Below are 23,014 nucleotides of genomic sequence, written 5' to 3'. Positions count from 1 at the left end.
CAACTTAAAAACTCCGTGCCAATGAAGTTGCCTGTTTTTAATCTCAGCTTTAGACGTCTCTGGTGGCCACACTTCTAATCAGTGCCACAAGGGCACCTTGTGCAACTTGTCACAGTATCACAGTATCATCAGGGTTGGAAGAGACCTCACAGATCATCAAGTCCAACCCTTTACCACAAAGCTCAAGGCTAGACCATGGCACCAAGTGCCACGTCCAATCCTGCCTTGAACAGCTCCAGGGACGGCGACTCCACCACCTCCCCAGGCAGCCCATTCCAGTGTCCAATGACTCTCTCAGTGAAGAACTTTCTCCTCACCTCAAGCCTAAATGGCCAGAACCCATATCTTGATTTTACCATGTATAACTGATAACAGACTACTGTCTATCATATGTTAAAGGAGGGGAAAAAAGCCTTTAAATAAAGCTCATTATAGCTCTGCCTAGCCAAGCTCTGGTGAGCATAGTGGTCTGCTGTCGTGCAAGAAGGATAGATGTAATCTCCCATGGAACAGACCTGCAGGAGAATGAGAATCATAGAATCATAGAATCAACCAGGCTGGAAGAGACCTCCAAGATCATCCAGTCCAACCTAGCACCCAGCCCTAGCCACTCAACTAGACCATGGCACTCAGTGCCTCATCCAGGCTTTTCTTGAACACCTCCAGGGACGGTGTCTCCACCACCTCCCTGGGCAGCCCATTCCAATGCCAATCACTCTCTCTGCCAACAACTTCCTCCTAACATCCAGCCTAGACTTCCCCTGGCACAACTTGAGACTTTGTCTCCTTATTCTGTTGCTGGCTGCCTGGGAGAAGAGACCAACCCCACCTGGATACAGCCTCCCTTCAGGTAGTTGTAGACAGCAAAGAGGTCCCCCCTGACCCTCCTCTTCTCCAGGCTGCACACCCCCAGCTCCCTCAGCCTCTCCTCATAGGGTTTGTGTTCCAGGCCCCTCACCAGCTTTGCCATCTGGTCAAGGTCATTTTTTAACTTGGCTTTTTTAATCCTTACAAAGCCAGTGGCAACTAAGCCAAACTCCTTCTTCATTGCCTTAGATAAAAGTTCTAATGAACATCAATTTGAGCAGAATGAGATGATTGTAAACCTTCCGAGGCCATGAGGGTGTAGATGAGAGCACAGAGTGCACTGTCAGCAAGTTTGCTGGTGACACGGAGCTGGGTGAGGTGGCTGACACAGCAGAGAGTTGTGCTGCCCTTCAGAGAGACTCAGGCAAAATGGAGAATGGGGCAGGGAGAAATGTAATGGAGTTCAACAGGGGCAAGTGTAGAGTTGTTTAGTGACCTGTTCTAGTGGGAGGTGTCTCTGCCTATGGTGGGGGGTTGGAGCTAGATGATCTTTGAGGTCCCTTCCAACCTAAAACATTCTATGGTTCTATGATTCTATAACCTACAGAGGCCACTTCCAGCCTGAATTATGCCCCGATTTTGTGTCAGATCCTACAGATGGCAGTGAAAGAACTTTGGCTATCATGCTTGAGGATGAGGCAGTGTGAGCCTCTGACTCATAATTAGGCAGGAGCAGGAGTTGCTGATGAATTCAGGGTGTTTCACAACCTTCTGTCGAAGTTTCTGGTAATAAATATTGATGTTTATCCTTTCCAGCATTAATGGCTGATCTCTTTGAACTTTTCTTGATGCTTTGGATCAGGGTAGCAGGTTAATTCCTTTGAAAATATGTTTTCCATGCATGGTCAGACCCAGACTTTCAAAGCCTCCAGTTCCCCAGCTGAAACTTAGTCTACAGGGAGAAAGCTTGAAGCAAATGGCAGCTGGATGGATTAAAGCAAATAACCAGAGCTGCACTGGGAACAAAGCTGTCTGTTGGTCCCTCATTGCAACAGCAATGCTGCAGGTTGCAGAAGGTGAGTTGATGGATTTCTGTTTACATCAGTATGCCCTGCAGGAAAACAAAGTTCAAGGAATAGCTCTAGTGATTTATGTACTTTGTGGGGAAAAATGGCCCCCAATGCAAATAATTCATACTATGGTATGACAGTGACACTGGAATGTGTCATAGCATTTCAGCATTGAGAGGAACAACTTCAAGTATCAAGCTTAGCTATGGATGTCTTTTGTTATCCGTATGATGTACGTGTAACAGCTTTTTGTAGCTGAAGAACCTGGTTCCTCTGTGCCCAGCTCTCAGTCTGCCCAAGTCTTGCTGGATGGCCGCACAGCCTGCAGCTGTCTCAGCCAAGCCTCTCAGCTTGGTGTCATCAGCAAACTTGCTGAGCAGACTCTGTCTGTCTGTTGGTCTGTATTTCCCCTGATCAGTGTCATTGATGGAGATGTTGAACAGCACCAGACAAGGCTTTGCAAAAAGTTAACTGAAATAAATGAATTCAAGCTATGTGACATCTGCAGCCACTACTTCATTCTCCCTTTAAGACTCCTAGAGCAAAGTTGATGCAGCTCAGGCAACTAGAAAACATCTCACTTGTTACTTTAAAAAGGTTTTGCATATTTTCTGATGAAATTTTGCCCCTTTTTCTTGGCAATAATTTCACTGTCTGCTTGCTCTTGACCTTTTTAGTAAAGACTGATGAAAAAAGGAGGGACAAATCCCCAGTGTTAAACTCCTCTGCTTCATTGATGTCTTCTGCTGCCAGCATCCACCACCTTGGTGCAGTGCTCCAGATTTCCCTTTCTCTTACTGCCTTAGCAGTAAAACTTTTCACTTTTGGCAAATTTTGCCAGTTGCACCTTGTACATTTTGTCTTTGCTAACTGTGTACATCCTCCAACCCCACCATGAATGGAACATTGTGCTGGATTCTCAACCAGCTGACCTAGTTTCTAGTTTACAGACATATCCTTCTCTTATACTTGTTCTCAGTTCAAAGGTTGTGAATTAATGGACTTCTGCTGAATTTCCTTACTCTCCTCCAAAATGGCATAGGTTGCACCCCATTTCTTATTGGTATTTCTTAAAGGAGCTGACAGCTCTCCATAATGTTTTTTTCCCTTAGATTTCACACAGAATCACAATATGTTAGGGCTGGAAGGGACCTGGAAAGATCATCTAGTCCAAGCCCCCTGCCAGAGCAGGATCAGCGTTTTTTTTTCCCCCAAAGTTCAGTTTTAGGGTTTTTTTAATCCCACTTCTCCCCCATCTTCCTCCTTTCCTCTCCATCTCCTCTTTCTCCTACCTTCCTCTTTTCATCTCCATCCTTTTCCTCTCCACCTCCCTTTTTTCAGCACCACTTCCCCTTTTCCTCTATATTTGCCCACACTGCATTTTCCCCTTTTCCCCCAAACCCAGAGCACCTGGGCTCTGCTAGTCTCCTCCCACCCCAGGTGTGTCCACTTTGCCCTGCCTGCCCACTGCCCTTTATAATCGGCCTCAGGAAAGGCAGAAGCCCTAAGCTTGCCCAACTGGGCAGAGGGATCCTCCTCCTGGCATCACCGGTGAGTGCCCCTGGTGTGCACTGGGTGAGTGGTGGAGGGGTTCAAAGGCTGGGGGGCCTGGTGGCCCCCCCCCGTTTGGCAGGCTAGAGACTCGACGGTCATTCTAACATCACCTATGGGTGCTGGCTGCGCCTACTTAGGCTGAGCTCCTCTATGTTTAGCTGCTTCTTCCTGCTTACTTATGATCACAGAATCACAGAACATAGAGGTTGGAAGGTTGGTCTGGTGAGGAGTGGCTGAGGGAACTGGGGTTGTTTAGTTCAGAGGAGGCTGAGAGGATACCTTATTGCCCCCTACAACTCCCTGAAAGGAGGCTGCAGGGAGGTGGGAGTTCATCTCTTCTGCCAAGTATCAAGTGATAGAACAAGAGGAAATGGTCTGAAATTGCCTCTTCCCTACCCATTCACTGAGTTTATTGACATCTGCCTTCTGGCAACTAGTGCTGTCAGTCACTCAGTTGGAGCAAGTGGCAGAAGTTGACAAGTATGTTGGCTGCAGTACTGATTTATTGTGAAATGTCACCTCTGGTAGTAGCCTTTGAGTAGTATGTTTCACTGCCCTCTACCTACATGTAAAACTGTTGCTCAGCTCAGGGAAGTAATGACAACTACAGTGTGTGTTAGCCCTTACCTTTTAGGCTGGTGTTTAGAACCTAACAGGCATGGGAAGAAAAACACAACTTCAGAGAAACCTGCTGTAAGGCATTAGTAACTGTCCTTACAATGGACCCTGGACAGCATGGACAAAGGACCTATGCTGATGACACATTTAGACACCAATTCCTTGTGATAATGAATAATGCAGGCTCAGGTATGCAATGGTCCTTGCCCTGATGTGTTTACTAAAAGCTTAGAAGGGCAGCAAAGCTGGTGAGGGGCCTGGAACACAAACCCTATGAGGAGAGGCTGAGGGAGCTGGGGGTGTGCAGCCTGGAGAAGAGGAGACTCAGGGCAGTCCTCATTGCTGTCTACAACTACCTGGAGGGAGGTTGTAGTCAGGTGGGGGTTGGTCTCTTCTGCCAGGCAACCAGCAACAGAACAAGGGGACACAGTCTCAAGTTGTGCTGGGGGAGGTCTAGGCTGGATGTTAGGAGGAAGTTGTTGGCAGAGAGAGTGATTGGCATTGGAATGGGCTGCCCAGGGAGGTGGTGGAGTCACCATCCCTGGAGGTGTTCAAGCAAAGCCTGGATGAGGCACTTAGTGCCTTGGTCTGGTTGAGTGGCTAGGACTGTGTGATAGGTTGGACTGGCTGATCTTGGAGGTCTCTTCCAACCTGCTTGATTCTATGATTACACAGCTGTTTCATGGTGTAGTGGGCAGGAAAAAAAAGCAGTAAGCTCCAAGCTCCACCTTTGGCAAAAAATGGCTGATCAGAGCACAAGGGACCCGTAGTACACACAAACAGATGCTCTGGGTTTGCATTACTGACATCTAATGCAAACCCAGTAAATATTCAGGTCCTATTAAAACCCTTTAATGCTCTTCAGTGTTGGTTGACACCACTATAGACACCTCATTGACTCTCTCTCATAGGTCGACTAGAGATGGTCAAGAAGTCAGGCCAAGCTTGGTGCTTATATTAGAAAGCCTTCCTATTATGTTTGGTTTTTTTTTCCCCTGGCAGTGTTACAAGTTTCTCCCATTTCAAGTGGATTTGGATTCCCTGAACAGTGAAAATTAATAACCATGAACCAGTGCCAGCTATGGTCAATTTGTAGGACAAGTGTAAGGTAATAAACGTGAGCATCATACTCACAGTGTGGTGTTGGGAGATAGAGGAGCAAGCCTTGCCTATAATCAGAGCAGTGTTGAGCATTTAGAGGAATCCATGGGTTTTGAATCACTCCGAGTGGCAGACTGCAGGGAATGAATGCACAGTGTCAATACGCTACCTAGTGGCTGTATCAATGATGGCATGACCCTGCATTGCTCTTCCACTCGTGAGTTCAGAACAAAAAATATTCCAGATGAAAATGGCATTTTTAAGACCATCCCTTAATGAGTCTACAATATTTTGAGGTTATAGATTATTAATTAAAAAAAAAAGGGGGGGGGAAAGAAGGTAGTAAAATTCTGTGTGACTTTGCAATCAAACTGTGTGCTGGGCTGCAGCAAAAGCAGCACGGGCAGCAGGGCAAGGGAGGGGATTCTGCCCCTTTACTCTGCTCTTATCAGACCCCACCTGGAGTCCTGTGTGCAGTTTTGGAGCCCCCAACACAAAAAGGACATGGAACTGTTGGAGCGAGTCCAGAGGAGACCACAAAGATGCTCAGAGGGCTGCAGCAGCTCTGCTATGAGGACAGGCTATGAGAGTTGGGGCTCTTCAGTCTGGAGAAGAGAAGGCTTCAAGGAGACCTTGTAGTAGCTTTCTAGTATCTGAAGGGGGCCTACAGGAAGGCTGGGGAGGGACTGTTGACAAGGTCTTGTACTGACAGGATGAGGAGTAATGGGTTTAAACTGGCAGAGGGGAGATTTAAAGCAGATGTTAGGAAGAAGTTCTTTCCAGTGAGAGTGGTGAGACACTGGCACAGGTTGCCCAGAGAGGTTGTGGCTGCTCCCTCGCTGGAGGTGTTCAAGGCCAGGTTGGATGAGGCCTTGAGCGACCTGTTCTAGTGGGAGGTGTCCCTGCCTATGGTGGGGGGTTGGAACTGGATGATCTTTGAGGTCCTTTCCAACCTAAACCATTCTATGATGCTATAAAAGTTCTAAGCAGCCGTTACTGTCATTAACATTCTGACAAGCACTGGACAAACTGTTAGGATTTGTCTCCCCCATATACAATATTCAAGATTGACTAATAAAAAACTTCTCAGTGCAGGAGTGCTTCAAGAATAACTTTAAGTGTGGTATGTTAGCTACATCACTGGATCAAGCCTTGTATGTCTTCAGTATAGAATCAGAGAATGTCAGGGACTGGAAGGAACTTTGAAAGCTCATCCAGTCCAACCCCCTGCCAGAGCAGGATCACCTACACCAGATCACACAGAAACACATTCAGGTGGCTTTTGAATACCTCCAGAGAGGAACACTCCACACCCCCCATGGGCAGCCTGTTCCAGTGCTCTGTCACTCACAGGGGAAAAAATTCCTCCTCATGTTTAAATGGAACTTCCTATGCCTCAGCTTCCACCCATTGCCCCTTGTCCTGTCTTTGGGTATCACTGAGCAGAGCCTGGCTCCAGCCTCCTGGCACTCACCCTGCACGTATTTATAAACACTGATGACATCACCTCTATACCCAGTGTATGAAAAGGTGAAGATCAAGCACAGTAGCATTCTCCTGGCTTTATTTCTGTCAGGGATGGTGCTGACCTTCAGTAAATCCTGCACCCTTCCTGCTACATTATTTATTTGTGAAATCAATACGATTATGTGAGCCAAAACAGATTTATAGCTGATGAGTCCTTCAGCTTTAAAGGCTGCATTTTCTACACCACCCAGGAAGGGAAAATACTCTGTGCATGAATGGCCTGTAGGAAGGTATTTAGGGTACCACAGGAACTACAACTAACAGACCAATTAGTTATATTTTTTAAAAACAAAGTCTGGTTTTCCACCACTCTCAGCAATTTTGTACTTTTCTACTTAACAGCTGAGGAAGTTCCCTAGACAGGTGCTAAGCTGTTAATCTTTAGGTGCACTTAAGTATGTGTCTTTGTTTCAGGAGGCTGAACAGAGATAGGATGATGCAGGTTTCAGCTTGTGCAGAATTTCTTTCTAGGAGAGCAGAGATTTTGGGTTGTTCTTTCTTCATGCATCGTGAAGTCAGGGGTGCCAATTTTGTACTCCTTTTTGGGTCAACAACTCTTTTATTTTTATATACTTCTGAACCCATTTAAAAATGGTAAACAATACTCATGTTACTTTAATTTATCATAATTATTTCTGACCTAAAGCTTCTCCAGTGCCTGTTTGTTGCTGCATAGCAGTTAAAAAGTACGAGTGTGTATATATATTTATACACAACATATGTACATGAATGTGCCCCATAGGCAGCTGGACTATGTTTAGAGATAGAACTTGTTAAGAAAACCACAATTTTTAAGAGCACTGCATAAAAGTCAATTCCTTGGCTTGCTTTTTCATCCCAAATAAATGCAAAACCCAGAGGCTTTTGTGACAGGCATGTAAGAGTTGGCAAGTCTACAGACAACGTGATTGAAGTGCTCAAAGCTGAGGAGCTTAACCTCTTCTTCCCTCCTACATGCAAGCATTGTCTACACTTTCTTCTGACTCAACATTCTCTCAAGGTTAGCTACCCTCAAAAGACAGCTCTGCAAAATGCTTTTAACTGAAATAAGAACTTTTTCCCAAGATGACTGCTAGTAACAGAGATGAGCTTAAAAAGCACATTAGAAAATCAGGTGTATCTATTCCCTAGACTTTGAGGCTTCTGTGTCTAGTTCAAGTGCACAAATCCCTGTTTATTTCTGTTGCTTGTATAATCAGCACAACCTTGGCCACGAAAATATATAACTATAAGAAAAAGTTCTGACACTCAGGAGTCATTGCACAAAAATTTAAACAGAGCAAATAATTTCTTTTACAAATGTGTTTCTCTTGTATAAGAATAGTTTTGTACAGAAAATAGATCTTCATACATTTTACAGAAATATGCTAACATTTAGATTCTTGATCAGTGGATAATGATTTAATGCATTTATGTTTCAGAGTCACCAAATATCAGTAACACAGCAAGACATCATCACTTCTCTACTATCTTTAAGCTGCTTAAGACACTAAAAACATTCCTAGAACCATGTTATTCTGCAAACACTCAAGTATCTTGAAGCTGTGAGTTCTGAAATACTATGTAATTTAAATGGCAAGGAATATGAACTTAAACATTAACAAGGCAGCAGCATTACTTGCTCACTTAGATTATCCTGATGGCTAACACTGTAAAAAGCAAATTGAACAGAAGCTTTCATATTAAAGTGTTTTACTGACCTTCAAAATGAGATAGCAGAAGCTACTCTAGTAAATGCAGCATTACTACAACATATAAAGGTAATAAAAATATTTGCATTTTCTGAAGAAAATACCACAGAAGGGACAAAAAAAAATCAGTATAGTAAGATATAAAATCTGTCAAGAAGGAGAAGAAATTGAAAAGCACACATATATATATTTGCATGTAAAAACTAAGGGTATGCTAGGAAGTACACATATCTTAAAAATACTCCATGTCTTCAAAGACCTGTTGAAGTCCATATGGACCTCAAACAAACCACAGCCCAAAGATTTTCCAGTACAATTGCTGTTTGTACTTATATGCAAATTTCCTTTGAAATTAGTGAGAAGGGAAGGGCATTTATCCTTGATATACAACTCTATGCAGTAATCTTCTCTTGCTTTCTAGGTATTTTTAAATAGAAGATGTAAGCAAATAGCAGATAACCCAATGACACACGCCCCCTGAAATTTAGGTTGTGTATAAACTACTGAAGTATTCATATACGGCTACTTAAAGAGTTTGCCAGCTGTACCCAATGTACTTCCATACTTCAAGAATCAAACATGTAGCTACATTAGTCAAACGTGGCACTTGCTCAAGGTTAGCCAGTCTCTTAACACAAACAACTTTCAAACAAATTCAAGTGGAACTGGTACACCTCTCCTTCCCACAGCACAGAAGTTGATGAGAGACAGTAATGAATCACATTATACTGGTTCACATTTCCATGTAGTTAGAAGGAGAAATAAGCCCCCTGCAAAACTTTATTCCAGTGATTTTGCAAATTCTGCATAGTCAATATATCCATCATTGTTCTTGTCATCATCTCTTAAGACATCATCTATCAGACTAATCAACTCTTCTTCCTTCATTGCCTGGGTGTGTTCACCACCTTCCTACAAAAACAAAACCACATCAAACTGTTTAGCAGTTTTCCACCTAGTGGCACATATGACAGATTACTGACAACTACGTTTTTGATAAGCTGTTCATGTTTGGTGCCTAACCTGGCAGTAAATTTTATGTAATCACACCAATGTAAGCAAATTTTACCAGGTGCAAGACATGAAGTCTAAGTTCTTTGGATTTCAAAACAGGCATGATGTATCCAGCTAATATTCTTAGTCAAAAGTTCAAATAGCTGAATAGTACAAGTGTACAAGGATGGATCTTGTAGTACAGACACTACAGTTTCTATACAATATAGAAATATCTTCCTCTGTGTCAGGACTTGCAAAATGCAGAGCTTGACAGTAATAGCAGTGAAAAAACACAGCAGTATTGCTTAAAGTCAGTAAAATTTTAGCAACACTCCTTACAAGCAAAGGGGAATACAAAGCAGTGCCTTTGCACAAGGAACAGTAGTCATTATCCTCTTCTTGGCTAGTTAGGCTAGTTATTTTTTGCCACGAGTGTGCACAGAATTTCTGCCACTTGGAATTGTAACTCCCGAAAGTCAGCACAAGATACAGTGTTAGTATTGTCTTCTTAATGATTCTGTCTTCTTACTCTGCCCTTAAACATCCCTAACTGTAAAGAGAACTAGTGTTCAGAAAAAGGCAGACCATGACTTGTAACTAATTTTGTGTGAAAGGTCTCTTAGAGTTTGTGTATCCACAGCAGTAATCTGCAGCTGAAAACAACAGCCTTAGAACATTGAACAGCATTGTATCACATTGCTATTTCTATAAACCCTCATGAGCATTACCCCATTTTAGATGATATCCCTTTCTCCCCATCCCTGCCTATCAAAGTATCCCCTCTGACAAATAATTTTCACTCCACAGTCCTTCTCATGATGAACTTTAAACTCAGTGGAGACTTCTTGAAAACTGTAGTGTGATATGAAAAGCTGTTGTGAAGCTAGCACATTCATAAGTCAAACCAAAACTGTAGTGTAGATCTGAAGTGCAAGTATGAAAAGCTGTTGTGAAGCTAGCACATTTGCAAGTCAAACCAAAACCGTAGTGTAGATCTGAAGTGCAAGTATGAAAAGCTGTTGTGAAGCTAGCACATTTGCAAGTCAAACCAAAACTAGTGTAGGTATGAAAAGCTGTTGTGAAGCTAGCACATTTGTAAGTCAAACCAAAACTGTAGTGTAGATCTGAAGTGCAGGTATGAAAAGCTGTTGTGAAGCTAGCACATTTGCAAGTCAAACCAAAACCGTAGTGTAGATCTGAAGTGCAAGTATGAAAAGCTGTTGTGAAGCTTGCACATTTGCAAGTCAAACCAAAACTGTAGTGTAGATCTGAAGTGCAAGTATGAAAAGCTGTTGTGAAGCTAGCACATTTGCAAGTCAAACCAAAACCGTAGTGTAGATCTGAAGTGCAAGTATGAAAAGCTGTTGTGAAGCTAGCACATTTGCAAGTCAAACCAAAACTAGTGTAGGTATGAAAAGCTGTTGTGAAGCTAGCACATTTGTAAGTCAAACCAAAACTGTAGTATAGATCTGAAGTGCAGGTATGAAAAGCTGTTGTGAAGCTAGCACATTTGCAAGTCAAACCAAAACTAGTGTAGGTATGAAAAGCTGTTGTGAAGCTAGCACATTTGTAAGTCAAACCAAAACTGTAGTGTAGATCTGAAGTGCAGGTATGAAAAGCTGTTGTGAAGCTAGCACATTTGCAAGTCAAACCAAAACTAGTGTAGGTATGAAAAGCTGTTGTGAAGCTAGCACATTTGTAAGTCAAACCAAAACTGTAGTGTAGATCTGAAGTGCAGGTATGAAAAGCTGTTGTGAAGCTAGCACATTTGCAAGTCAAACCAAAACTAGTGTAGGTATGAAAAGCTGTTGTGAAGCTAGCACATTTGTAAGTCAAACCAAAACTGTAGTGTAGATCTGAAGTGCAGGTATGAAAAGCTGTTGTGAAGCTAGCACATTTGCAAGTCAAACCAAAACTAGTGTAGGTATGAAAAGCTGTTGTGAAGCTAGCACATTTGTAAGTCAAACCAAAACTGTAGTGTAGATCTGAAGTGCAGGTATGAAAAGCTGTTGTGAAGCTAGCACATTTGCAAGTCAAACCAAAACTAGTGCAGGTATGAAAAGCTGTTGTGAAGCTAGCACATTTGCAAGTCAAACCAAAACTAGTGTAGGTATGAAAAGCTGTTGTGAAGCTAGCACATTTGCAAGTCAAACCAAAACTAGTGTAGGTATGAAAAGCTGTTGTGAAGCTGGCACATTCATAAGTCAAACCAAAACTGTCAGGGGGCAAAATAATGCAGTCTTCAGGCAACACAGTAACTGCGCTGAAGATGAGAAGTAATGTGCTAGTTTGAAGCAGGGTAGAATGTTTTGGTGAGAAGAATTAGCTTACAGGCTGTGAAAGGAAAACAATGGTGAGGTCTACTTCCCTCAGAGTCTTGCTGAACAAGAAATGAAAACATTAGATAACACTCTCACCATTTTCTCTCACTCTTGCTTGGGCTGCTGGCTGAGCAACATCTTACTCCCTAACCTCACCTTCATTTGGACTAACCCACCTTTGCTTGTTAAACTCTTGGCCAAACCTCTGTTCTTCTTTAGGACTGGGGTAAGGTTGAGAGGGGCAGGGGGAAGGTGAAGGGGTGGTTGAGAGCCCCTCCTGGGGACTCAGGTTTCAGGGAGGGGAGTTGTGTTTCTGTATTACCTTGCATATTTCTGTATATACTGTAAATATCTGCTTGTGCTAGCTGTAAATAAATAGCTTCATTCATATTTCCAGAGCTGGCTGAGTCTAGTCTGGGTGATTTCTAAAGTGTGGGGGGGCGGGGAACACCCAAACCATCACAAGTAACTGTTCTGTTCTATTGTAAGGTGCTTTTAGAGAGTCAGAACTGTTTCCAAACACAGTCACGAAAGTCCACCTACCTCTTTGTGGACATGTGATATAGCAGTAGCAAGCTCTAACCCATCTAACAAATTATTGCCGTCATAATCATGCATTTTGAAGTAATGAAGCTGCAACTCTTGTGGAGACATCTCAGATTCTGGTTTCTCAATAACACCTTCCAAATGTTCCATGATGTGGCTGAAAAAAAAAAAAACCAACACCACAAAACAACACAGAAAAAAAAACCCACAAACAACATCACTGTCTGATCAAAGACTAAGTTTGATGTAAACAGAGCATTAAATATTAACTGACAGATAAGAACACAGGAAATAGCTCCTTTAAAAGCACCCTGAACAACCAGGATAACCAAGATGAAGGTGACACAAAGGTCATTTGTTAGGGGTGCTGTAATGGCCTCTAACACCTTAGGTAGCTATTTCTATTTCTTCAGGTTTACTTATCAGGTTATCAAAACAACCTATGCAGTGCCCAAAATCTCTTTCTGGCTGTTTTCCAAAGCCCAGGAACTAGAGGAAGATCTCCCCCAGTTAAGAATTCTAAGTTCTATTTGCCATTATCACCATTTTGTCTGCATGAAGAACCAAAGGGGAAAAAAAAATATCAAGTCTCCCTGTTCAGAATATGATTTTGTCTAAAGTATGTCCATCTAGTTAAGCAAGATTCCTGTAAGAAACTATTTATAGTAGTGTAGGGCTAAAGGCTCCAGAGACACCTTTCTAGTTCTAGTACACCTGCAAACTTAAGTGCCTCGTATCTGACTCCAGCTAATGATACAACATCCCGAGAAAAGAGGGTGTCCCCAGGCTTAAGTCCAACTCACGTTAGAAGACTTAAGAGATAAGCAAATCATTAGGAAGTAAAGTTTACATTTTTAGAACATGGAACACATACTCTTTATCTTGTACCAAGTTCTTATCAAGGCGAATATTTGCATGTTGACTCTCTCCTACGTGTTCTTCAGTTAGGGCAGAGATGAAGAATGCAGCCAGAAAGCAAAACAGCAAATGTATTCTGAAAACCCTCTGAGCCATTATGATCTCCTACAAGAACGAAAACATTTCCCCCCCACCACAGGAAAAAAAAGTCAAAACAGATGAAAAACACAAACTACTTTCAGCAGATTTACAGAGTACTTAAAAATAACCCCGCTAAGTTGTATAACAGAAGAATTTGCTTCATTTCAAGGACTTAGCAAGCAGAAAACTAGGGAATTCCAGCTAAGAATTCCTGAGGGCTCCCGTTTCGTGGAAGTATGCAATAACTTCCAGAGAATAACTGCTTTTTCATGCAGCGCAGGTGCACTCTTTAACCACGCTTGGATTTTCATCTAGCTTCTCGGCAGCCAACCATGCCTGCTTCAGGCAGACCTGCCCCCACCACTATGACAGCAAAGGTCGCTTATAGTGGCAAAGGGGCTGCATCCGATTCACAGACCTATTCAGACTGCCCTTAATAGCATAAAGCTTTAAAAGCTCAGCGCTCAGTGCACAGAAAGAGAACAGCTGTATGCTTCAGCAGGATGAGCAAAGCGCCTGCTAGGTTCGCATTCTCCGTTTTGATCCCGGTTGGCTGCCAGGTCGGCACGGGGCGGTGCCGGAGTTCTTGACAACTAGCACTGCGTTGGCTGCCTGCTGCTCGCCGCCTGCCTCCCGCCTCCCACTCGCGGCTCCTCTGCAGGCAGGGTCCCCAAGGAAAGCCCCGTTCCAGCGAGGGAGAACTGGGCCCCGCCGCTCCCTCGCCCCAGACGGCAGCACAGCCCGCCCCGGCTGTCAGGGCGGAAAGGCTCCCACGGCCGCCGGGGTACGCACCCTCCAGTGGATCGCCGCCGTGCCCCCGGCAAAGTGCGGCTGTGTCGGCGCGGAGCTCGGAAGAGGCCCGTCACCATTCCCGGCGTCACCTCCGACCCGGCGCACGCTCCGCGCTCCGCACCGCCCCCTCCTCCCGCCATTGGCTGCGCCGCTCCGCGGGCTGCGTCACCGCGCCCGGAGCTACACGTGGAGCGCCCGCGGAGGGGCAGGTGCGGCGCTGCTTTGCCCGCTGCCGGTCACCTGCCGGTGCGGGCGTACTCGGCCCGCCTCGCCCCAGCCGCTGTCTGGCGGTAACCCCTCAGCAGCCTCCGGTAAGATGAGTTCCCTTTGCAGAGGCTGCACCGTGAGGATCCAAATAGCGATGCGCTGGGCGGAGGGCAAGTGCATCCAGTGGAGCTCAGCGGAAGGAGGACGGCAGGGCCAAGAGGGCGGGAAGAGGATCGGGCTGGCCCCAGCTACTTCTGGCCTGTGCATTTGCGGCGTGCATTCGCTAGAACCCCGTCCGCGAAGAACTAGCTGTGCTCTCCCTACCCTGCTGCTTGTTTGAAAACCACGGGGCTCTGTCGCGTCTGTAGTTCATTAACTATTTCCCTGTATTGCCAAATGTTGAGGGTCTTACTGTTTTTATACTTATGTTTAAATAGTAATTGCTTTTGTTATCTCAAATCTCACCTAGCACCCTTTCTGCCCATAACCAAAATAAAACATTAGACCCTGTGTGTTGATTTGTTCTTGCATGCTGGGTGAAGAAACCACACTCAAGGCAAGCTCCGACCTCGGAAAGCAGTGTGGCTTTTGGCTCACGATGCAGGTTGGTCATTGTATGCTGATGTCGCTACTAAAGCGTATGTGGGGGATATGGCACCTCATGCCGAGGGCAGCGGGGCGAGTGCTCTACACTTGGACGAAGAGCGGCCGGCCGTGACAGGGACACAACTTGTCACCCTGGCGTCAAGTGAGAAGCGGCAGCGACAAGATGCTCAGCCCGGCCGCAGGCCTCGGGCAAGCTGCCGCCCCGCCCGCGTACGCCCACCTAGCGCTGGGCGGGCCGAGCTCGCCCGCGTGGAAGCGCCGTTCCACACCCGCTCTGGGCACCTCGCGGGCGGGTGGGGCGGGCTCGGCGCGGCGCTAAGATGGCTGCCAAGGGCTTGCACTCGCACATGAAGCTGGAAGGAGAGATAGAGCGGTGCCGGGCGGAGGGGCACTGGGAGCAGCTCCAACACCTAGCGAAGCAGCTGCTGTTGCCAGCACGGCCCCGGCGCAAGGCGGCGGCGGGCGCGCAGGACACGGGTAAGTGGCAGCGGGGGGCGGGCAGGATGTGATAGAGCGGTGGGACAGCCTCCGTTAGCGGACCGCCCGGTCGGAGAGTAGCGGCAGCAGGGCCGGCTTGTTGCTCCGTGCTGCCTCCCGGGGCTTAACAGTCCCTGACCCTGTAGGCTGACGTGGGCAGCATCTAAGGCTGACCCATCTCCCAGGCTTGCAGAGAGGGCTGAGTAGCGCCAGGGTGCCGGTGGAGGAAGCGAGGTGTCTCCTGATGTCCCCCCCAGGCGCTCCTGACCCCGTGGCGTAAGGGAGGGACGCCTAGATGCGGCGGGAACCCAGGAAACGGCGTTCGGGGAGATAAATCTGCTTCCTCTTCATGAGCACGCTTCCGAGCTGAGGATTGCTTTGTTTAAAGGCTTGTGTATCCAAGTATCTTGTCATGTGTAAGACAAGTTTCATAAACGGCAAATGTATTTTTTTTTAGTTTATTATAATAAGCTGTGCTTCTTTTGAAACTAGATCACTTGCAATAAGTGAGGCAGCCTAACTTAGGAGTTCTGGGCTCCCCAGTGTAGGAGGGACACTGAGATGCTTGAGCGTGTCCAGAGAAGGGCGACGAGGCTGGGGAGAGGCCTTGAGCACAGCCCTATGAGGAGAGGCTGAGGGAGCTGGGATTGGTTAGCCTGGAGAAGAGGAGGCTCAGGGGAGACCTTATTGCTGTCTACAACTACCTGAGGGGAGGTTGTGGCCAGGAGGAGGTTGCTCTCTTCTCTCAGGTGGCCAGCACCAAAACGAGAGGACACAGTCTCAGGCTGCGCCAGGGGAAATTTAGGCTGGAGGTGAGGAGAAAGTTCTTCACTGAGAGAGGCATTGGACACTGGAATGGGCTGCCCGGGGAGGTGGTGGAGTTGCCGTCCCTGGGGCTGTTCAAGGCAGGATTGGACGTGGCACTTGGTGCCATGGTCTAGCCTTGAGCTCTGTGGTAAAGGGTTGGACTTGATGATCTATGAGGTCTCTTCCAACCTTGGTGATACTGTGATACATTTCTGTGTGTGGTGACCAGCAGTAAGCACAGTGCAGGAGGTTCTGCAGCTGGAAGTCAGGGGAGCTGTTTCTATGAAGAAGCCCACTTCTCTAGAGGAGTGTTTCCAGGATGCGGCCCTAGAGTTAGTTGAAGCTTGCTGAGGTGCAGTAAGCTTTGCAGTAGTAAACCAAGGTGAAGGGAGGTGTTCTAAGTGTTTGTATACAAGGCTTTCCAAGTGTGTGTATCATGCAGATTGAACCTTGTGCTGAGAACCACACAGCCAACCTTTGAACTTTAGTCAGGCTTCAGCAGTGCTTTCCACATGCAGAGATGATTACACAGAAATCATCATGCAGTTCCGGAGCATCCGTTGTTGAAGAGTTCATATTAGTTTGTTCCCTTGTAATTAAGAGGCATAACAACAGTGTAATTGCTGTAAAAACATTGTTTGCTAATTTGCTGTTATGTCATCATCACTTGCTAGTTGTGAAAGAGCAATGCTTTGTTATTGCCACGGAGCTTTTTCTCCACCAAGGAGCTAGCTGCAGGTTTGTGTTTCTAGAGCCATAGTGTGTCTGAAGGGGATATTTCTAATAGCAGTGTTTGCTTTGAGAGATTGTGCATCTTTCTTTTTAAAGTTGTGTGTATTTTTGTGAGATTCCTTCAGTTTGGTTAAGAGATTGACTACCTGAAAGCTCTTCAGTGTTGTGTAAAAATGGTTGTGTGCAAGGTTTGTTTTATATACCTTTTTTTTCCAGGCATGTTAGTTGTAAACTTGCAATTGTAGTTTGATATGCAGCTGACCAATTCAGCAACAAAAACAAACCAAAACCCCCAAATATCTCTCAAGTTGATTATTAATGCTGTGTAAGGTTGCATAGGTAGTAAGGAAAGGTTGTCCTGTGGAACTGAAAATGTAGGAAAGATACACTATTATGTTTCTTGCATTCTGGAGTTTCAGACTTTGGAATGTGGAGCATATATGTGCTCGGTGATGCCCACTGGCAGGACAAAGGGCAGTGGGTGGAAGTTGAGGCATAGGAGGTTCCATGTGAACCTGTGTGCTTAGTTTGAAGCTAGCTAGAATGCTTTGGTGAGAAGAAGTAGATTACAGGCTGTGAAAGGAAAACAAATGGTGATGTCTACTTCCCTCATAGGCTTGCTGAGATGTATAAAAACAAGAATCAAAACATAGATAAGGCACAACTATTCCTGCTGAGGAGCTCCAAGCTGCATCTCTCTCTCTAACCTCACCCTCCATTTCTCTGACTTTGCTTCTTAACCCCCTGGCTGAGCTTCCATTCTTCCTTGGGACTGGGGTAAGGTTGAGAGGGGTAGGGGAAGGTGAAGGGGTGGTTGAGAGCCCCTCCTGGGCACTCAGGTTTCTGGGAGGGCTGTTGTGTTTCTGTATTCCCTTCTACCTTGTCTATTTCTGTCTATAACTGTATCTACTGTAAATATCTGCTTGTATATTGTGCTAGCTGTAAATACAAGCTTCATTCAATTTCCAGAGCTGGCTGAGTCTCGTCTGAGTGATTTCCAAAGTGGGGGAGCAGCAGGAAACACCCAAACCATCACAACCTGAGGAAGAATTTTTTCACTGTGAGGGTGACAGCACTGGAACAGGCTGCTCAGGGAGGTTGTGGAGTCTCCCTCTTTGGAGATATTCAAGAACTGTCTGGATGTGTTCCTGTGTGATCTGCTCTAGGTGATCCTGCTCTGGCAGGGGGCTGGACCAGATGATCTTTGGAGGTCCCTTCAGCCCCTGACGTTCTGTGGTTCTATATATGAAGTGTAAAGTACAGCTATCTGATTTAGAAAGATTTTCTTACCCTGCTTGACCAAGTAGTCAGCTGAGTGAGGTACTACTACTTTTGTGGACCAATGAACAGCAGAAGTGGACCTGTCATGCAAGAACTCCAAGTCTGCTGACAGATGAAACTTTTTTCAGCTCAGGATTGTAAAAACACTTGATGCTTCATGCTGTATCCACTGCTGCTACCTAAGTTTGAATTCCTCCTCTGTGGCACTATGAACAGGGATGGATTTTGATGCAAAAAGAATTCAATGTGGTATGTTACTTACATCACTGGATCAAGGCTTTTATGTCTTCAGTGTAGAATCAGAGAATGTCAGGAGCTAGAAGGGAGCTTGAAAGCTCATCCAGTCCAACTGCCCTGCCAGAGCAGGATCACCTAGACCAGATCACACAGAAATCTATTCAGGTGGGTTTTGAATATCTCCAGAGGGGAAGACTCCACAACCCTCCCTGGGCAGCCTGTTCCAGTGCTCTGTCACCCTCACAGTGAAAAAAAATCCTCCTCATGTTTAAATGAAACTTCCTATGCTTCATCTTCTACCCATTGCCCCTTGTGCTGTCATCAGGCATCACTGAGCAGAGCCTGGCCCCATCCTCCTGGCACTCACCCTGCACATACTTATAAACACTGATGAGGTCACCTCTCTGCTGCTCCAAGCAGCACAGCCCCAGCTCTCTTAGTCTCTCCTTGTAAGAGAGATGTTCCATTCCCTTCATCATCTTTGTGGCTCTGCACTTGAGCTGGGGTGCCCAGAACCAGACACAATACTCCAGATGTGGCCTCACCAGGTCCGAGTAGAGGGACAGGAGAGCCTCTCTTGACCTACTAACCACAGCCCTTCTAATACACCCCAGAATGGCATTGGCCCTCCTGGCCTTGAGTGCATATTGCTGGATGATGGATGTATAGAATGTGTCTGAATTATTTGTGTGTTTTTTTCTTTTTATTTCTCTCAATCTCAGAAAAATCTTTAATATTGGTAACATAATTCTGCAGGTCTGCTAGCCTAACAGTTCTGCAGTGAAATTTATAGCTCGTCTGTAGCCTGAGGTGTGCACTTCATGCTTGTATATTTTAAATCTTAAATGTGCACTTGAATGCTTGCAAAGATTAGTTTTATACTTCTGTATGTGAGTTTTGTGGTGAAATTTCTAAGCTCTTAGATTAGGAGCAACAGAAGAGTGGACTGTCCTGTCAATTAAAGAATTCATTAGGGAAAATCTTCAAGGTAAAATGAAATGTTGCTTCATTTTTTTCATAGGAAATGTACTGCTTCCCATCACTAGACCTTAATGGAACAGTTTTCTGTCTGCTATTTCTTCCTTATTCTCTCATTTGAGTTACTGTGTGTGTCAGGGATGTGTTTTGTAATGCTATTGGTTAGTGGTGTGGCACTAAGCGATGCTTCTTGTTGGTTGGTATGTGCTTTCAGAGGACTACAGGAGTATGCTGCTTGCTGAGGCTCTGCTGGAAGAATGTTTGAAGGAAAACTTTGCCAAACTGAAGGACTCCATTCCACTGACAGAGAAGAATGAACCAAAACTGAGTGATGCCAAGCAGTATCTGACTAATATCTTAAGCAGAGGAGAGCTGCGAGTAAGTGAGCTGTGTCGTAATTCATGCTAACTGCCTGCTTCCTTCGTATGCTGATGAGTCTGATACAGGATACTGGGTTTGACTATTTACTTCCCTTATATGTTCAGTACTGTATTTTAGATACTCTTAATGGACTGGTCATTCAGTACCCCTTTGCAGTGTCTTCTGTTGGGAGACTTTTATATGCAGATGAATTATGGGCTTCGAGAATATATCCTGGTTTTGAGGTTGGTTGTTTCTTTTAATTCGAATGAAGGAGGGTAAATAGCCAGGAAGTCTCTGGTGTGATGAGGCATGGCAACACAGAGGTGCTGTTAGGCTAGCAGACCTGAGTGACTCACTGCAGCTGCTCATCTGAGGGGACTGATCTGTTAGAAGGCAGTGAAGGGGAAAAGGATTTGGGGGTCCTAGTTGATGGGAGGTTCACTGTGAGCCAGCAGTGTGCTTTTGTGGCCAGGAGGGCCAGTGGCATTCTGGGGTGTATTAGAAGGGCTGTGGTTAGTAGGTCGAGGGAGGTTCTCCTGCCCCTCTATTCTGCTCTGGTGAGGCCACTTCTGGAGTACAGTGTTCAATTCTGAGTGCCCCAGTTCAAGAGAGGCATAGAATTGCTTCGGAGAGTCCAGTGCAGAGCCACAAAGATGACTTAGAGAATGGAACGTCTGTCTTAGGAGGAGAGGCTGAGGGAGCTGGGGCTGTGCTGCTTGGAGGAGACTGAGAGGTGACTTCATCAGTGTTTATAAATATGTGCAGGGTGAGTGCCAGGAGGCTGGAGCCAGACTCTGCTCAGTGATGCCCCATGACAGGACAAGGGGCAATGGGTGGAAGCTGAGGCATAGGAAGTTTCATTTAAACATGAGGAGGGATTTTTTTTTCCCTGTGAGTGTGACAGGACACTGGAACAGGCTGCCCAGGGAGGTTGTGGAGTCTTCCTCTCTGGAGATATTCAGAACCCACCTGGATGCTTTCCTGTGTTATCTGGTCTGGGCAATCCTGCTCTGGCAGGGGAGTTGGACTGGATGAGCTTTCAAGGTCCCTTCCAGCCCCTGACGTTCTGTGATTCGATGAATTATGTTTACCTGGTCAGCTCCAAATCAGAGGTAAAACATGCTACAAGCTGCTTCCAGGCACTTAAGGCTGTGGTATGAGCCCAGGATTACCAGGACTTGCATTGCTTGCAGTCTCTGCCAGAGAAGTTACGCACCATTACAGTTTTGTGTTGGGCTCTGGTGCATGGTTGGTAGCTGCGTGTCGACTTGGCTGCAGAGCTTTAGGAGTGCTCTAAAGCTGCCTCGATGGTTGTGCTTTATTGGTGTCCTTAAGACATACAGTTGCATAACTGGCTTTGAAAAGGTCATGAATTGCAACTGTCTGTTCTCGGCCTGTATTGCTTTTGGGCTTGAAACATACAAGCTAGTTAGTTTCAAGGTGCATGTGATGCTTTTATCATGTTAATTTCCAGGGCGCTAGCCTGCTGCTGCTTTTCTGGAGCAGTTGTGTATTCTACTTGAAAGTGGGGGTAATTTAAGGAGGAGCAGAGAAGGGGTGTCCATCCAACCATCTGTGTTTTCTCTATTTTCGTGGTTTAGCTCCAGTAACAGCCTGAGCCACTGAATTCTTCCAAGTCTTAATGTTAACTTTGGCTTGCCATTAGTATTTCTTTTGTTGTTGTTGACTTGGCTACTGATGCAACATGGGCCCTGTGCTGAGTGTATGTATTAAAAAAATGAGTATGAAGGCTTAGGAAACTTTTCATGCTTTTCAAAGCATAAAAATGGTCTGAACAGATGTATTTTACTGAGGTGTTTTTTTTTGTATGTATAATATCAATCCTTAAGAAGCAAGCAAATCTTAGAAATAGCAGGTGTGCCTTCTGTTTTTTCTGCTGTTACCTGAAACTTCTTTGATAACTTCAGATCATTTGGAAGCTTTCCTGCTCTTTAACTAAATGTACAGGGGAGAGAGGTGCATTTGACTAAGTCATGCTTTCTGCCTAGTTAAAGAGCGATGGATTTTCTCAGTGTGTATGGAAGTAGTTCTGACAGTGGTAAGCTTTCATATGCTATCTGTGGCTGGTAAATCAATAGCTGGTCAGCAGAAACCAAAGAAGTGACTTGTAGGCTGTGTATTTCTAAACAGCTTGTGACAGTTTGAGTGTTACCCACCTCCCCCCCCACCCCTGCTGTTATGAAATCACCCAGGCTAGACTCAGCCGAGCTGGAAGTTGAAGAATGAAGTTTTATATTTACAGCTTAGCGCAATGTACAGGCAGATATTTACAATGTATACAGCTATATACAAGTTAAAAGTAATACAGAAACACAACAGCCCTCCCAGAAATCAGAGTCCCCAGGAGGGGCTCCCAACCACCCTTCCGCCTTCTTTCCACCCCTCTACCTTATCCCAGAGTTTGCCTTACCTGCAAGGTGAGTTTGGAGGATCAGCAAGGGGAGTTAGAAAGCAAAAGGATTAGTTACACAGAAAGCAGGCCAGGGAGAAAAGTTCAGGCAGCCAGAGACACACAGTGACTGTGTTATCTATGCTTATGTTCTTCTTTTTATACATCTCAGCAAGCCTGTGAGTGAAGTAGACATCACTACTATTTCCTTTTCACAGCCTATAATCTAATTTCTCTCACTAAAATATTCTAATTACCCTCAAACTACCCCACAGCTCCAGAGTGGTTGCCTGACCTTTGTTGCTTGCTGATCTCATGAGCATAACTCTGAGCTCTCTAGACACCTACTGTGACCTGTGGAGCTAGCAGTGTTGAGAGGAAAGCAAATGATTCTGCTTAATTTAGTTTGAAGCACCTCATCCCTGCTGCTGGGTGTTTTATCATACAAACATTATTTTCCTCTCCTCCTTTTCAGCCTAAGTATATGACAGAAGCTATGCTGATCCTAGGAAAGCTTCATTACGTGGAGGGATCATACAGAGATGCCATCAGCATGTATGCAAAAGCAGGAATCGATGACCTCTCAACAAAAGGTGAACCTCTGTATATGCTGCGTATGGTGGCTGAAGCCTTCGTTATCAAAGGTAAGGGACCATGGATGCACATTCAAAGTATGCTGTGTTTAGGCTGATGTCTCCAAGTGATTTGATTGCAGCAGAGTTAAGACAATGTTGTAAGCTTTCGAAAATCCCACTGGGTATGGTCAGTGTAGTTTGAACTTAAAGGCGTGAAGGAGTCTTAGTCCATGGTTTTTAAACTTGGCTGTCTTGTAAAGGAAAGCTTGAGTTGGAAATCTTGTGCAAACTGTTGGCTGCAAGTCAGCAGCACCCTTGA

General features: G+C 45.3%; 2 protein-coding genes across 2 annotated transcripts in view; one reads left to right on the top strand and one right to left on the bottom strand.

Moving 5' to 3' along the window:
• Window positions 1-7,931: 7,931 nt before the first annotated feature.
• Window positions 7,932-14,107, bottom strand: MCFD2 (multiple coagulation factor deficiency 2, ER cargo receptor complex subunit). The gene is made up of 4 exons (XM_064158361.1): window positions 14,023-14,107; window positions 13,106-13,254; window positions 12,229-12,388; window positions 7,932-9,280 (listed from the first exon to the last, which is right to left on the bottom strand). The coding sequence occupies exons 2-4, from the start codon at window positions 13,243-13,245 to the stop codon at window positions 9,149-9,151; spliced, it is 432 nt and encodes a 143-aa protein (XP_064014431.1). The 5' UTR covers window positions 13,246-13,254; window positions 14,023-14,107; the 3' UTR covers window positions 7,932-9,148.
• A 1,010-nt stretch (window positions 14,108-15,117) lies between these two features.
• TTC7A (tetratricopeptide repeat domain 7A) overlaps window positions 15,118-23,014 on the top strand; it is a 180,431-nt gene continuing 172,534 nt past the window's right edge. The window contains exons 1-3 of the mRNA XM_064158360.1: window positions 15,118-15,312; window positions 19,562-19,725; window positions 22,596-22,764. Of these exons, the coding sequence (XP_064014430.1) occupies window positions 15,156-15,312; window positions 19,562-19,725; window positions 22,596-22,764 (490 nt within the window). The 5' untranslated portion in view covers window positions 15,118-15,155. The remainder of the gene's footprint in view (window positions 15,313-19,561; window positions 19,726-22,595; window positions 22,765-23,014) is intronic.

This window comes from Pogoniulus pusillus, chromosome 18, assembly GCF_015220805.1.
Source record: "Pogoniulus pusillus isolate bPogPus1 chromosome 18, bPogPus1.pri, whole genome shotgun sequence".
Classification (NCBI taxonomy): Eukaryota; Metazoa; Chordata; class Aves; order Piciformes; family Lybiidae; genus Pogoniulus; species Pogoniulus pusillus.
Note: the sequence above shows the minus strand (reverse complement) of the source record. Positions and strands in the feature narration are given on the sequence as shown.